Source organism: Pan troglodytes, chromosome 5 (genome assembly GCF_028858775.2).
Source record: "Pan troglodytes isolate AG18354 chromosome 5, NHGRI_mPanTro3-v2.0_pri, whole genome shotgun sequence".
Classification (NCBI taxonomy): Eukaryota; Metazoa; Chordata; class Mammalia; order Primates; family Hominidae; genus Pan; species Pan troglodytes.
Genome location: NC_072403.2, coordinates 133098301 through 133112150, shown reverse-complemented (window position 1 = coordinate 133112150; position 13850 = coordinate 133098301). Strand labels below are relative to the sequence as shown.

Below are 13850 nucleotides of genomic sequence, written 5' to 3'. Positions count from 1 at the left end.
TGATAAACCCCTCACTAGATTGATGACAAAAATAAGAGAGATCCAAAATTACCGATATCAAGAATGAAAGAGGGGTAAGACTAATGATTCCACAGATATTAAAGGGTAATAAGTGAATATTGTGATTTGTTTTAGGTCATTAACTCAACAACTAAGATCTAATTGGCAAATTTTCTTTAAAAGTAGGGTTACCAAAACTGACTCAATTAAAAAAATAGGTATGCATTTGTTAAAGAAATTGAATTTGTCATTAAGAACCTCCTTACACAGAAAAAAACAGATGGTTTCACCAGTGGATTCTATGAAACATTTGTAGGAGAAAGAACACTGATCTCACACAAGCTTTTTCAGAAAACAGGTAGAGGAAACCATTTCTAATTTATGAGGCCAGCATAACACTGATATAAAACCATCACCAAAAAAGAAGAAAATTATAGCTCTATAGCCTGATGAATATGGACAGAATGTTTTTTTAAAATACTATATTATCAATTGGAATTCAGCAGTATATAAAAGGATCATTTATTATGATCAAGTGGGATTTATTCCAGGAACATAAAGTTGGTTAAATGTTTCAGTATGAAAATACGACTTACCATATTAAAGAATAAAAAGAAAACTCTTAATATTATTTCAACATATGTAGAAACATTTTACTAAATTTCATATACATTTATGATAAAAATTCAAATGATTTAATCCATAATCTGATAAATGCTGTGTTTGGAAAACATACAGTTTGCATCATATTTAATGGTAAAATATTGACTCTAAATTTGGTTGACTCTTACCACTTTTATTTACATTATATTATGTAAGTATAATAAGGCAAGAAAAAATAGAAGGCATACAGATTGGAAAAAAAGATGTAAAACTATTTGAAGATGGCTTTATTCTCTCATCCAAAAACAAGCAACATCCCTCTCACTCCACCAGCACAAACAAAAGATCCTCTCCCTGAATCTAAATGCATTCTTAGTGTCTTCTAGTGGTTTACATCATAGCAGAGATTTTAGAACAAGCTTGTTGAACCTGCGGCCCATGGGCTGCATTCAGCCCAGGACAGCTTTGAATGTGGCGCAGCACAAATTCATAGCCTTTCTTAAAACATTATGAGATTTTTTTTGCAGTTTTTATTTTTATTTTCTTAGCTCATTAGCTATTGTTACTGTATTTTATGTGTGGCCCAAGACAATTCTTCTTCTTCCAATGTGGCCCAGGGAAGCCAAAATATTGGACACCCCTGCTTTAGAGTCAGTGAGACTTGGCTTCAGAAGCCAGATGTTCCTTACAATGGTCTTACAGTTGTACATATTAAGGATTAAAATAGATAATGTGTATAAATATTGATACTATAGCATTTGGCCAAAAGTAAGTGCTCATATAATGACAGCAGTTAAATTATTATCACTATTCAGTCTTCCTTCTCCCCTTCGTGTCCATACTACTTTAAAGAATAGAATACTTTATACACATAGTCTTCACAGACCTTTCCTTTACTCCTAAGACATGTATTCCCCGAACACTAACCTTATGAGTAACTATTTGATTATTCTGTCTATTGGACATGTTTTTAATACATCTGTGTTCTAATAGGTGTAATGTATCTCTGACAGTCTTACAGCTTCCAAATTCTAATTTGTTCTTTACTCCTTTATATTGTCTGCCCTCCAAAACCATTTTTCTTTAGAGCATTCTATTTAAAATGTAAAATTTAATTCCCACTACTTTTCTGAAAACACTTTGCCCTTTTCTTTCCCTAGAGGATAAAGATAGAGCTCATTAATGTAGCACATCTCTGCCTGACTGCCTGCCTGCTACTTATACAGACTTACCTTTCACCTCTCCCTACATTGCTGAAGAGTGTCATCCTTATATCACCCCATTGCTCTCCATATTGCAGTAAAGTCAGAACATTTAGGCGCTATTGTAAGTGATTTAATAGTGTATTTTGTCCTGCACTATACTATGAGTCCTTGAGGGCAGGGACCATGCCTTTATTCCTATTTTTATTGTTAGCATTTGGCACAATTACTGATAAGCAGCTGGCACTAAAATATTTTTAGTGAATAAATAAGTGAATAGAAGATCATTATCAACCTGAAAGATTTTAATTTATAAGAAAACTTCTTGACTTGGGGAATTAATTTTATGCTTTAGTCTTAAAAATATATCAAACGTTGACTTTTCATTAGTTTCCTTATCATTATTGCATAAAATCTCATTCTTCTATTCAAAACATTGATGACATAGATTTATGTTTTGTGCTACTTTAAATTTTAAGATAGTTAATATCTGATATTAGCAACATCTTATAATGTGTGTTGGTGGGAACCAATAATTACATTGTATATATTTTTATTCCAGAAATGCATAATACATCACAATTTTGCACTAAGCTAACATCTTTTAAAATGCCCAATGTGTGAGAAATGAATGTATTTCTTCTAGAAACAAGCTGCTGAAATCTTCTCAACCTTCTTTAAAATTCTGTTCAGGTTGTTTTAGTTTGAATACAGTTGTTGAATTATTTTTACCTAAAGTTTTACTTGATTTGCTTAGAGTAGCATATCACACCTTACCTTGATTGTATGTGGTCCACATCATTTTATTTCTTACGTGAAGAGAGGTTCCATAATCATCAATTGAATTCTTCATGTATAAATAATACAAAAATGCTCAATATACTATTGATATATGTGATTTATAAAGGTTATATTTCTTTTTCTACCAAAATAGACATTTTAAAGGCTTTTTTGTAATCTTTTATGATTATGGTAGAAAAGATTCTTTAAACATAAAATAAAGGATTTATTCATGATAGTATCCAAATATTGCTGGATTAATATTAAGGACATTAAAACATCTTTGCAGATTTAAATTATAAAGCATTATTAGCTTGTATTTTTTGGTTCATCTGTGTTCTCAGGATAAACTAAATTGGATTAAAAATAAAGCTATAATGAAATCTGTTCTATTAATCATCTTTCTAGTTAATAGCCGGTGATTAGAGAAGTTTATACAGTAGTTTCCTAGGTGACTATGAACCCTCCAGTTTTTCTGCAGTTCATTTTATGTATAATTAATAGACATATTTCTTAAACATTCTTTCCTTGGCAATTTTTTTCTTCCTTTTCTATAGTGCATACTTCTCATGTAGTGTTCTCTTTACAGAGGCATTCATTAAATGGCAACTAATTTATTGTATCAGTTATTTTTTATAACTTCATTACTATCCAAATAGTTATTAGCTTTTAATCATGGATTATTTTCTTCTTGAATTGGTTAGAAATTCCTTCTTCATTTTAGGGAATATTGTATTATAGGGAAAAATAAGGATGATTTCAATAAGTTTAATGTGAATTCATTTTTTAGACAGAAATAGCCTTTATTAAAAACCACTGTGTGTTAAATATATTCATTATGTAGCCACTGTTATTTGCTAAATAACATTGCATTTTGGCATACTAAGGGAGGAGATATAACATGGACTTGACTTCATAGGTCCTCAAAGAAGGATGTAGAACAAGGGTGTCGGTGTCAAATAGTGTCTGAAGATTATATTATAATTTCTAATGAGTAACTTGAGTCTGGAAATAAGAAAATACAGATTATTTTTGCTACCAACTTTCGAGTGTGTGTCTTTGGCCAAGCCACTTCACTTGAGCTCAATTTTTTTCATCTATTAAATGAGATTGAATTAAATGTTCTTTTTAATTTTCTGAATTTTCAAATTTCTGGTTCTAGTGAAATATCTCAGTATGTCTGGTTCTCCAAGTTTCTGACTCTAGTGAAAATTTTTAGAAAATGTAAAGCAGTAAACTTTACAGTTGCAAGTAAGTACAATTAATATAATGCAAGCAAAAGATGTAAGTATTGACAGAACATAGGACTTCTAGATGTGCATAGAGTTAATTGGAAAGTCTTCAGAACAGATGTGACATATTTTGAAAGCATATCAAGTGAGATAATGAGTAAGTGGAGGGCAGGAGAAGTGTGTTACTAGGATAAAAAAGTATGTATAGGTGGCAGTCAGTTGAAGACCACAGGCAGATTTGATTGACTGAAGTGACGACTTCATGCTGAGGAATACTAGGAAATGAGGCTTTTGAGACTGTGAAGAGTAGAATCGTGTCAATTAGAGAAGTGCCTTGAAAGCCATGCTAAGGAGTTTAGATTTGATGCTTAGTGATGGGCAACCACAGCATGATTTTGAGCTGGGGAGCCCAAGAGTAAATGTGCCTGAGAAAAATATTCTAGTTGTGTTTAATAAGATGCAATGAGAGTGAAGAGCTTAAATATTTCATGGAGAGATTGGTAAAATTGCACCAGAAAATGGGTTAGCTTTGATAGGAAAAGGCATGGCTTTTAAAAATTAGCTATCATATTTAGGTTAGTTGGATTTTCAGTGAATGTAGTTAAAAGATAGCCTCATGGTCTGAGGGCAAAAATATATAGAATTTATTATCTTGCCCCAGAGTCCCCAAGTATTATTCCCTTGCATTTTCTTACATATTGGATATGAAAGTGCAAAGAATGAGAAAGATGGATTATTGAATTTTTGTCAGAACCAAACTTTTAAGAGATATATGACATTTTAAAGCATATTCCAAATTTCATGTATGTATGTAATGGTTGTTACATCATGCATTGTCAGCTTATAGATTATTGCTGTGCATGTTAACTGTTTTGTACTTACATATGTACATATTTCAAACGTATGGGAATTAGGTATATTTAAAAATGAGCCCTCAAAGTCATACAGATAGGAAACTACATTAATGACTCTCCATGGATGTGGTTGACAAAAGTGAATCATTTAAATGACTGTTTTCTTTCCCTCTAGTCTTTTTTAGCACTGGTGAACTTGTTATCCTATCCTGCTATTTATGAGCTTGTAAGGAATCAAGATCTTCCTAATAAAACAGAATATTCTCTTCGTGAAGTCCCAATATGTGTTATTGTAAGTCATTTTCTTTAAATCTTTCTCTGTTATAAATGCTACTATTTGAGATTGGTAGTAAAAATGCAATTTGACCAAAAAGAGAAAAAAGAAACATTATGCAATGGCATTTAAGGGCTGATTTGATTAATCATGCATGAATTATATCAACTTTTGAATTTTCTATGCGTGGAATCTTTGATCCAGGTCACCTAACATTCCCAAGACCTATCAGAATACAAGGCTAACTCCAACCAGGAAAGATACTTGGCATAAATAGAAGTATACATGTGAGTGATTTTTAGATGACTCATTACATTATTAGTCAAACCAGTGATGCTGCTTCATTGGCTAGGATAATTAGGAATAAATTGTATCCACGGAGTCCACTGCGTTTTCTGCTTATATTTGAATGAACTACATATTATTGCCCCATGAGGGCAGTATATACAAATTTATTTAATTTGAGAACTATGTTGTACTAATATTCACAGATAAGTAACTTGTTTTAATCATTAAGGGATATTTAGTTCCTTAACTTTGGGTACATTTATGAATTAAACACATAGAAACATATGTGTATATGCATATAAGGATTAATAAAGACTTGATATTGAAATTTTATTATTGATCATTCTTTTTCATTTTCTGGTTGCTTTGTCCTATGTGATATTTTTTTTCATAAACATAGTTTTGCCCTTTTGAATACCTTTAAACCTGTTAACCCTAAATACTTGGATTTTTAAAAATTTTGTCTACTTTGGGAAACTTTTAATAGCTTATATGACGTGAAATACAAAGATAGGTACTTCTATCATTTAACATTAACTTAGATTCTCTTATCTTCTTTTCGTTGAAGTTTTTCAATTGTATTTTGTGCTTACTTGTATGTTGGCACTTCTTAAGTACAGGTATACCTCAGAATTATTGCGGGTTCATTTCCATACCATCACAATAACATGAATATTGCAATAAAGGAAGTCACACAAATTTTTTGTTTTCCCATGTAAAAGTTATGTTTACACTATACTTTAGTCTAAAATGTGCAATAGAATTATGTCTAAAAAAAGTTTATTGCTTAATTAAAAATACTTTATTGCCAAAAAAATGCTAATGAACATCTGAGCCTTCAGTGAGTTGTATTCTGTTTTGCTGGTGGAGAGTCTTACCTCATTGTCGATGGCAGCTGACTGATCAGTGTGTTGGTTGTTGTGGGCTGGGGTGGCTCTGGCAATTTCTGAAAATAAGAGAACAGTGAAGTTCACTGCATCACTTGACACCTTTCGTGAAATATTTCTCTGAAGTATTTGATACTTTTTGATAGCATTTTACCCACAGTAGAACTTCTTTCAGAATTGAGGTCAATCCTCTCAACCCACTCACTGCTTTATCAACTAAGTTTATGTAATATTTTAAGTCCTTTGTTGTTATTTCAACAGTGTTCACAGCATCTTCACCAGGAGTGGATTCCATCTTTGCTCATCCATAAGAAACCACTCAACTCCTCATCTGTTTGATTTTGATCTTAAGATTGCAGCAATTCAGTCACATCTTCAGGCTCCACTTTTAATTCTAGTTTTCTTGCTATTTCCACCACGTCTGTAGTTACTTGTTCTACTGAAGTACTGAACTTCTTTAAGTCATCCATTAGGGTTGGAATCAGCTTCTTCCAAACTCCTGTTAATGTTGATATTTTGGCCTCTTCTCGTGAATCACAGATGTGGCATCTTAATGGTGAATCCTTTCCAGAAGGTTTTCAATTTACTTTGCCCAGATCTGTCAGAGGAATCACTATTTATGGCAGCTATAGCCTTACAAAATATATTTCTTAAATATTTGAAAGTCAAAATTACTCCTTGATTTATGGGCTACAGAATGGATGTTATGTTAGCAGGCACAAAAACAATATTAATCTCCTTAAACATCTCCATCAGAGCTCTTAGGTGACCTGTTGTGTTGTCAGTGAGCAGTAGTATTTTGAAAGGAATCTTTTTACTGAGCAGTAGTTTTCAATGGTAGGCTTAAAACCTGCAGTAAACCCATGCAGTCACATATGTACTGTCATTTACTTTATTTTTCCATTTATATAGCATAGGCAGAGTAGATTTAGCATAATTTTCCAGTGCTCCAGGATTTTTGGAATGGTAAATGAGCATTGGCTTCTGCTTAAAGTCACCATCTGCATTAGCTCTTAAGAAGAGAGTTCGCCTGTCTTTTGATGCTTTGGATCCAGGCACTGACTTCTCCTTTCTAGCTATGAAAATCCTAGATGGTATCTTCTTTCAATATAAGGCTGTTTTGTTTGCATTGAAAATCTCTTGGCCGGGCGTCGTTGTTCATGACTGTAATCCCAGCACTTTGGGAGGCTGAGGTGGGGAGATCACCTGAGGTCTGGAGTTCGAGAGCAGCCTGGCCAACATGGTGAAACCCCGTGTCTACTAAAAATACAAAAATTAGCTGGACGTGGTGGCGCATGTCTGTAATCCCAGCTACATGGGAGGATGAGGCAGGAGAATCACTCGAACCTGGGAGGTAGAGGTCGCAGTGAGCCAGGATCATGCCACTACACTCCAGCCTAGGCGATAGAATGAGACTCAATCTCAAAAAAAAAAAAAAAAAAAAAAAAAAGTAAAAGAAAAATCTCTTTAATGTAGCTAACTTCATCAATTATCTTAGCTAGATCTGGATAACTTGCAACTTCTACTTCAGCACTTGCTACTTTATCTTGTACTTTCATGTTATTCAGACAGCTTCTTTCCTTGAATCCCATGAACCAACCTGTTAATTTCAAACTTTTCTTCTGTAGCTTCCTCATTTCTCTCAGCCTTCGTAAAACTAAAGAGTTAGAGCCTTCTCTGGATTAGGGTTTGGCTTAAGGGAATGCTGTGGTTGGTTTGATTTTCTCTTCAAATCACTCAAACTTTCTTCATATCAGTAATAAGTTTGTTTCATTTTGTTATTTTTCATGTGTTTCCTGGAGTAACACTTTTAATTTCCTTAAAGAACTTTTTCTTTGCATGCACAACTTGGCTAATTGGCACAAGAGGCCCAGCTTTTGGCCTGCCTCAGTTTTTGACATGCTTTCCTCAACAAGCTTAGTCACTTTTAGGTTTTGATGTACAGTGAGAGACACTCAACTTTTCCTTTTATTTGAACCCTTAGAGGTTTGGTAAGGTTATTAATTGCGCTAATCTTAATATTGTTGTGTCTCAGGTCATAAGGAGGCCCCAGGAGAAAGAGAAAGATAGGTGGATGACCAGTTGGTGGAACAATCAGAACAACATTTATCTGTTAAGTTTGTTGTCTTATCTGGATACAGTTCATGGTGCCCCAAAATAATTAAAATAGTAACATCAAAGATTACCAATCACAGGTCCTCATAACAGAATAATTATGAAAAGTTTGTAATATTGTGACAGTTACCAAAATGTGATGCAGAGACACAAAGTGAACACATGCTGTTAGAAAAATGACCCCAGTAGACTTGTTTGACGTAGCGTTGCTACACATCTTAAATATTCAAAAAAGCATATTATCTGCAAAGTATAATAAGTGACATGCAATAAAACAAGGTATGCCTGTAGTTTTATCGTTAGTCATTTATGTGCCTGTATTTCCCACTACAGTGGGAGTACCTTAGAGAAAGTAGGCTGTCTTAGAGGTATATAAATCTAGCACATTATACGGATCCAGTGAAAATAATTATTCTAATATGATTGGTTTTATTTAGATTATGGGAAACAAGTACAAATTAGTTTTATGATATAGTCCAAAATGATGGCTTCAGTGTTTGTTCTCTTAAGTTTTCATGTATCTCTGTGGGGCGTATTCAAATATATCTTTCCACTTACGGAAAAATTTGTTTTCTGTTTGGTCTTAAGACAGTTAACTGCAGTTATATTATTCTGTTTCTCCCAAAGGCATTATATTTTAACCCTGTAGAAAGATCACTGCTTTCTGTCATGATTTAGACATGTATATGAGTTCCTTTTAAAACAAACAACTCTTTTGATCTATGCCTTCTTTTATTTACCACACTGTAGTTTGCTTTCTTCCCCTCCACCCTAAGCTTCCTGGAAAATTTGTCTGTGCTTTAAGTCTCTATGTTTCTTTCTCTTCTGTCAACCATGGAAGCCACCATAATCTGGCATCTTTGCCCAACTACCTAACTTAATTGTTCTGCCAAAACCCAATAAATATGTAATTCTCTAATGTAATGGAACCTCCCTGTATTAGTTTGTCATGCTGCTAATAAAGACATACTTGAGACTGGATAACTTAAAAGGAAAGAGGTTTAGTTGACTCACAGTTCAGCATGGCTGGGGAGACCTCAGGAAACTTACAATCATGGTGGAAGGGGAAGAAAACACATCCTTCATCACATGGCAGCAGGCAAGAGAAGTGCTGAGCAAAGGGGGAAAAATCCCTTATAAAACCATCATATCTCATGATAACTCACTATCATGAAAACAGCATGGGGGTAACTGCCCCCATGATTCAATTACCACCATGTCTCTTCCATGACATATGGTGTATTAGTCAGCGTTCTTTAGAGGGACAGAACTAATAGGATATATCTCTCTATGTATCTATATATATATCTATATATCAAGGGGAGAAAGATGTAGGCTGAGAGGCTAGGCCAGTCTAGTCTTTTCACATTTTTCTGCCTGCTTTATATTCTAGGCACACAGACAGCTGATTAGAGGGTGCCTACCCAGATTAAGGGTGGGTCTGCCTTTCCCAGCCCACTGACTCAAATGTTAATCTCCGTTGGCAACACCCTCACAGACACACCCAGGATCAAAACTTTGCATCCTTCAATCCAATCAAGTTGACACTCAGTGTTAACCGTCACATGTGGGGATTATGGGAACTACAGTTCAAGGTGAGATTTGGGTGGGGACACAACCAAATCATGTCACATCCCCACCTCCTTTAGCTTAATTTACCACTTTGGAATATTTGACATGGTTTGTCCACTCCTTAGTGTAATTCTCTGTTTCTATGGCTGTGGCATTACTTACTTCTTGTTCTCTTCCTTCTTTTCTGGTCTCTCCTGCATAGTTGTCTTTGTAGACTTCTTTTGCTTTGTTTGTCCTATGGCCTCCAGAGTGATCTCATCCAATTCAATGGCTTCAGTTACACACTGACAACTCTTTGAGCTATATGACTTGACTGCCAGTTTTATATTTAGAACCCTACCAGACAATGGGCATCTGGAACAATCACAGGCATCTTAGTCTTACTGTGTACAACTGAATGTAATGTTTTCTCCTTCCCAAATCAATTCTGTTTCCTGTTTTTCTCAGTGTATGGTACTATTAGCCACACAATTTAATGAACCAGAAACCTGGAAATCATTGTGATTCTTCCCTTTCTATAGGCAACAAATTACCACCTGATAGAATTTGCCTTCCTAACACCTTGATCTTGTTTTCTTTTTGTATTCTTTTTTTAAAAAAACTCTTATTTTAGCTTCAGTGGTACATGTGTAGGATTGTTATATAGGTAAACTCATGTTACAGAGATTTGTTGTACAGATTATTTCATCACCCAGGTACTAAGCCTTGTACCTAATAGTTATCTTTTCTGTTCCTCTCCCTTCTCCACCCCCTACCCTCTAATAGGCCCCAGTGTCTGTTGTTTCCCTCTTTGTGTCCATGAGTTCTCATCATTTAGCTCCCACTTATACCTGAGAACATGTGGTATTTGATTTTCTGTTTGTGTATTAGATTGTCTCCAGCTCCATCCATGTTGCCATGAAAGACATGATCTTGTTCTTTTTAAATGCTGCATAGTATTCTATGGTATATATGTCCACATTTTCTTTATTCAATTTGTCATTGATGGGCATTTAGGTTGATTCCATGTCTCACCTTATCCATGTTCTCTCTGGATAAGATTATGACACAAAGCCAGAGAGTTGATATACTTCTGAGGTAGGACAGAAAAGGTATATTGCTGGCCTTGCCAGCTGAAGGCAAATTGCTTCTGGTGGGCCTTATGGACAGGAACGGAGATAAAGGCATTTGCCAAGTCAGTGGCTGCCTACCAGGAGATGTGTTAATTTACTCAAGCAATGAAACCACATCTGGTACAGCAGCTGCAGTTGGAGTCACCACTTGGTTAAGCTTAGGATAATCCAGTAGCATTCTTCAATATCCATCTGTCTTCTGCACAGGCCAAATGGGAGAGTTGAATGGGGCTGTGTTAGGAATCCCCATCTCTGCATCTTTCAAGTCCTTGATGGTGGCACTAATCTTTGCAGTTTCTCCAGGGATGCAATACTATTTTTGATTTAGTGTTTTTCTAGGTAGAGGCAGCTGTAATGGCTTCTATTTTATCTTTCCCAACATAATAGCCCTCACCTTAGCAGTCAGAGAGCCTATGTGGGGGTTCTGCCACAATTTCAGCTCTTTCTCTGCAGGAGATAAAACTCTCAATCAGGGCAATTTTAGCAGATTTGAGGCTCAGTATCTTCTTCTGAAGCCAGGAGACAGAATCTCTGAGTTCATCATTTTCTTTCATCACTTTGTTCACTGAACTTAGAAGCAACCAACCAGCTTCATTATGTTCCTTGGTTTTCCACATATGGTCAAATGTATTACATATAGAGTCACTAAATTCCTTGCCTCTCATGAGTGGTGAATCAGGAGTGTCAAATGCATTTATTTTGCATAACTCTCTAAACAGTTCACGCCAATGACTATCAGTGTTCTCCATACTTTTAGAAATAGAGTCCTCCAGAAACCCCAAAACCAATGAAAGAATTCCAACCTTAATATTCTCTTCCTCTAGAACTACTCCTGGTACCAAAATCTGTATTAGTCAGGGATCCCTAGAGAGCAGAGCTAATAGGATAGACATAAATATACATATAGAGGGGAGTATATTAAATATTAACTTACACAATCAGAAGGCACAATAGGCTGCCTTCAAGCTTGAGAAGCAAGGAGAGCCAGTCTGAGTCTCAAAACTAAAGAACTTGGAGTCTGATATCTGAGGGAAGGAAGCATTCATCACGGGAGAAAGATGTAGGCTGGGAGGCTATGCCAGTCTTGTCTTTTCATGTTTTTCTGCCTGCTTTATATTTGCTGGCAGCTGATTTAATGGTTCCCATCAGATTAACAGTGGGTCTGCCTTCCCCAGCCCACTGACTCAAATGTTAATTTCCTTTGGCAGCATCCTCACAGACACACCCAGGATCAATACTTTGCATCCTTCAATTCAACAAGTTGACACTCAGTATTAACCATCACACCCAGTAATGGGATTGCTGGGTTGAATGGTAGTTCTATTTATCGCTGTTTGGGGACAATTGCTACAATGCTTTCCACAATGGTTGAACTAATTTATACTCTCAGCAATAGTGCATAAGTGTTCTCTTTTCTCCACAATTTCACCATCATCTGTTACTCTTTTACTTTTTTGATAATAGCCATTCTGACTGGTGTGAGATGGCATCTTATTTTGGTTTTGATTTGTATGTCTCTAATGATCAATAATATTGTGCTTTTTTCGTATGCTTCTTGGCCACATATATGTCTTCTTTTGAAAAGTGCCTGTTCATGTCCTTTGCCCACCTTTTAATGGGATTTTTTTTTTGCAAATTTCTTTAAGTTTCTTATAGATGCTGGATATTAGATACTTGTCAGATGCATAGTTTGTAAATATTTTCTCTCATACTATAGGTTGTCTGTTTAATGTGTTGATACTTATGCTGTGAGGAAGCACTTAAAGTTAATTAGATCCCATTTGTGAATTTTTGCTCTTGTCGCAATTGGTTTTGGCGTCTTTGTCATGAAATTGATGGCAGTGGTGGCCCATCTGGAGCAGTGGCTGCCATGTTGCCAGCTTCATTGTGGAAGACAAGGCTGGGCCTGCATGCCCCATGATGCTGGTGGGAGTCCCACCCTCCCAGGCACAGCTGCAGGCACTCAGCTGCCTGTGGGTAGATAGTGGTGGATCCCTGGTGAAGCCCCACCTTCAAGCCATGGTTGGCCTGAAGTATGAGGGCCGAGCTGCCAATTCTGCAGACTGGAGTGAGGACTTACAGTGCTTTTTCCAAGCCTGACTGTGGTTGCCCATGGACCAATCAGCATGCACTTTGTTCCCTCTGAAGCCCATAAAAGCCCCAGACTCAGCCAGACTTGGGCAGATGTTGGGACACCCTGACTGTGGAGAGGAGCTATGCCTGTGCATCTCCTCTCTGCTGAGAGCTGAGCAGACATCAGGATGACCTGCCTGCGGAGAGGAGATATACATTGTGGGTCTCCTCTCAGCTGAGTGCTGAGCAGACATGCAGGCTGGTGCCTGCAGAAAGTCTTTACCCACTTCTGGTCTCCTGAGAGCTGTATTGTTGCTCAGTAAAGCACCTCTTTGCTTTGCTCACCCTCCAGTTGTCTACATACCTCATTCTTCCTGGATGTGGGACAAAAACTTGGAACCCACCAAATGGGAGGACTGAAAGAGCAGTAACACAAACAGGACCGAAACATGCCTCCTGCTCATGCTCACCCTGTTGTGGGCAATGAGAAGGAGAGAAGAGAGAAAGAGAGAAGAGCTTTAGCCCTTCATGTAGCCCAGATCTAGGAGATCCTTGATCCATGGCTGTGACACCCTCTTTGGGGCTCTGTGGTTCCTGGCATCTCCAGGATTTTGGGCCCTGCTCTGTTCCCTGGTGCCCGTAGTAGAAGCTGCTTGCTTTATGCCTTGTCTAGGTGCAGCCTCACAGGGAGCTGGCACCCATGCCAGTGCCTGCAGCTGCCCACCCTGCTGCAGCTGGCCTGCCTGGTTTTGAGCAGTGGCTGGACCCCATGCTCATTCACTCACACACATAACCCTCACCACTTCATGTCTGGCTCATCCTGGGCAGGCATGGGATCTGGGTTGGTAGCATGAGCTG

At 36.7% G+C, this 13850-nt stretch overlaps 1 protein-coding gene across 6 annotated transcripts in view; it reads left to right on the top strand.

Annotated features, from left to right (window-relative positions):
• The window catches only part of TBC1D32 (TBC1 domain family member 32), a 251985-nt gene that overhangs the window by 109591 nt on the left and 128544 nt on the right, over positions 1–13850 (top strand). For all 6 annotated transcript variants that reach the window (XM_009451911.5, XM_063813400.1, XM_016956235.4 and 3 more), the window contains one exon: positions 4847–4963. In XM_009451911.5, coding sequence (XP_009450186.3) covers positions 4847–4963 — 117 coding nt within the window. The remainder of the gene's footprint in view (positions 1–4846; positions 4964–13850) is intronic.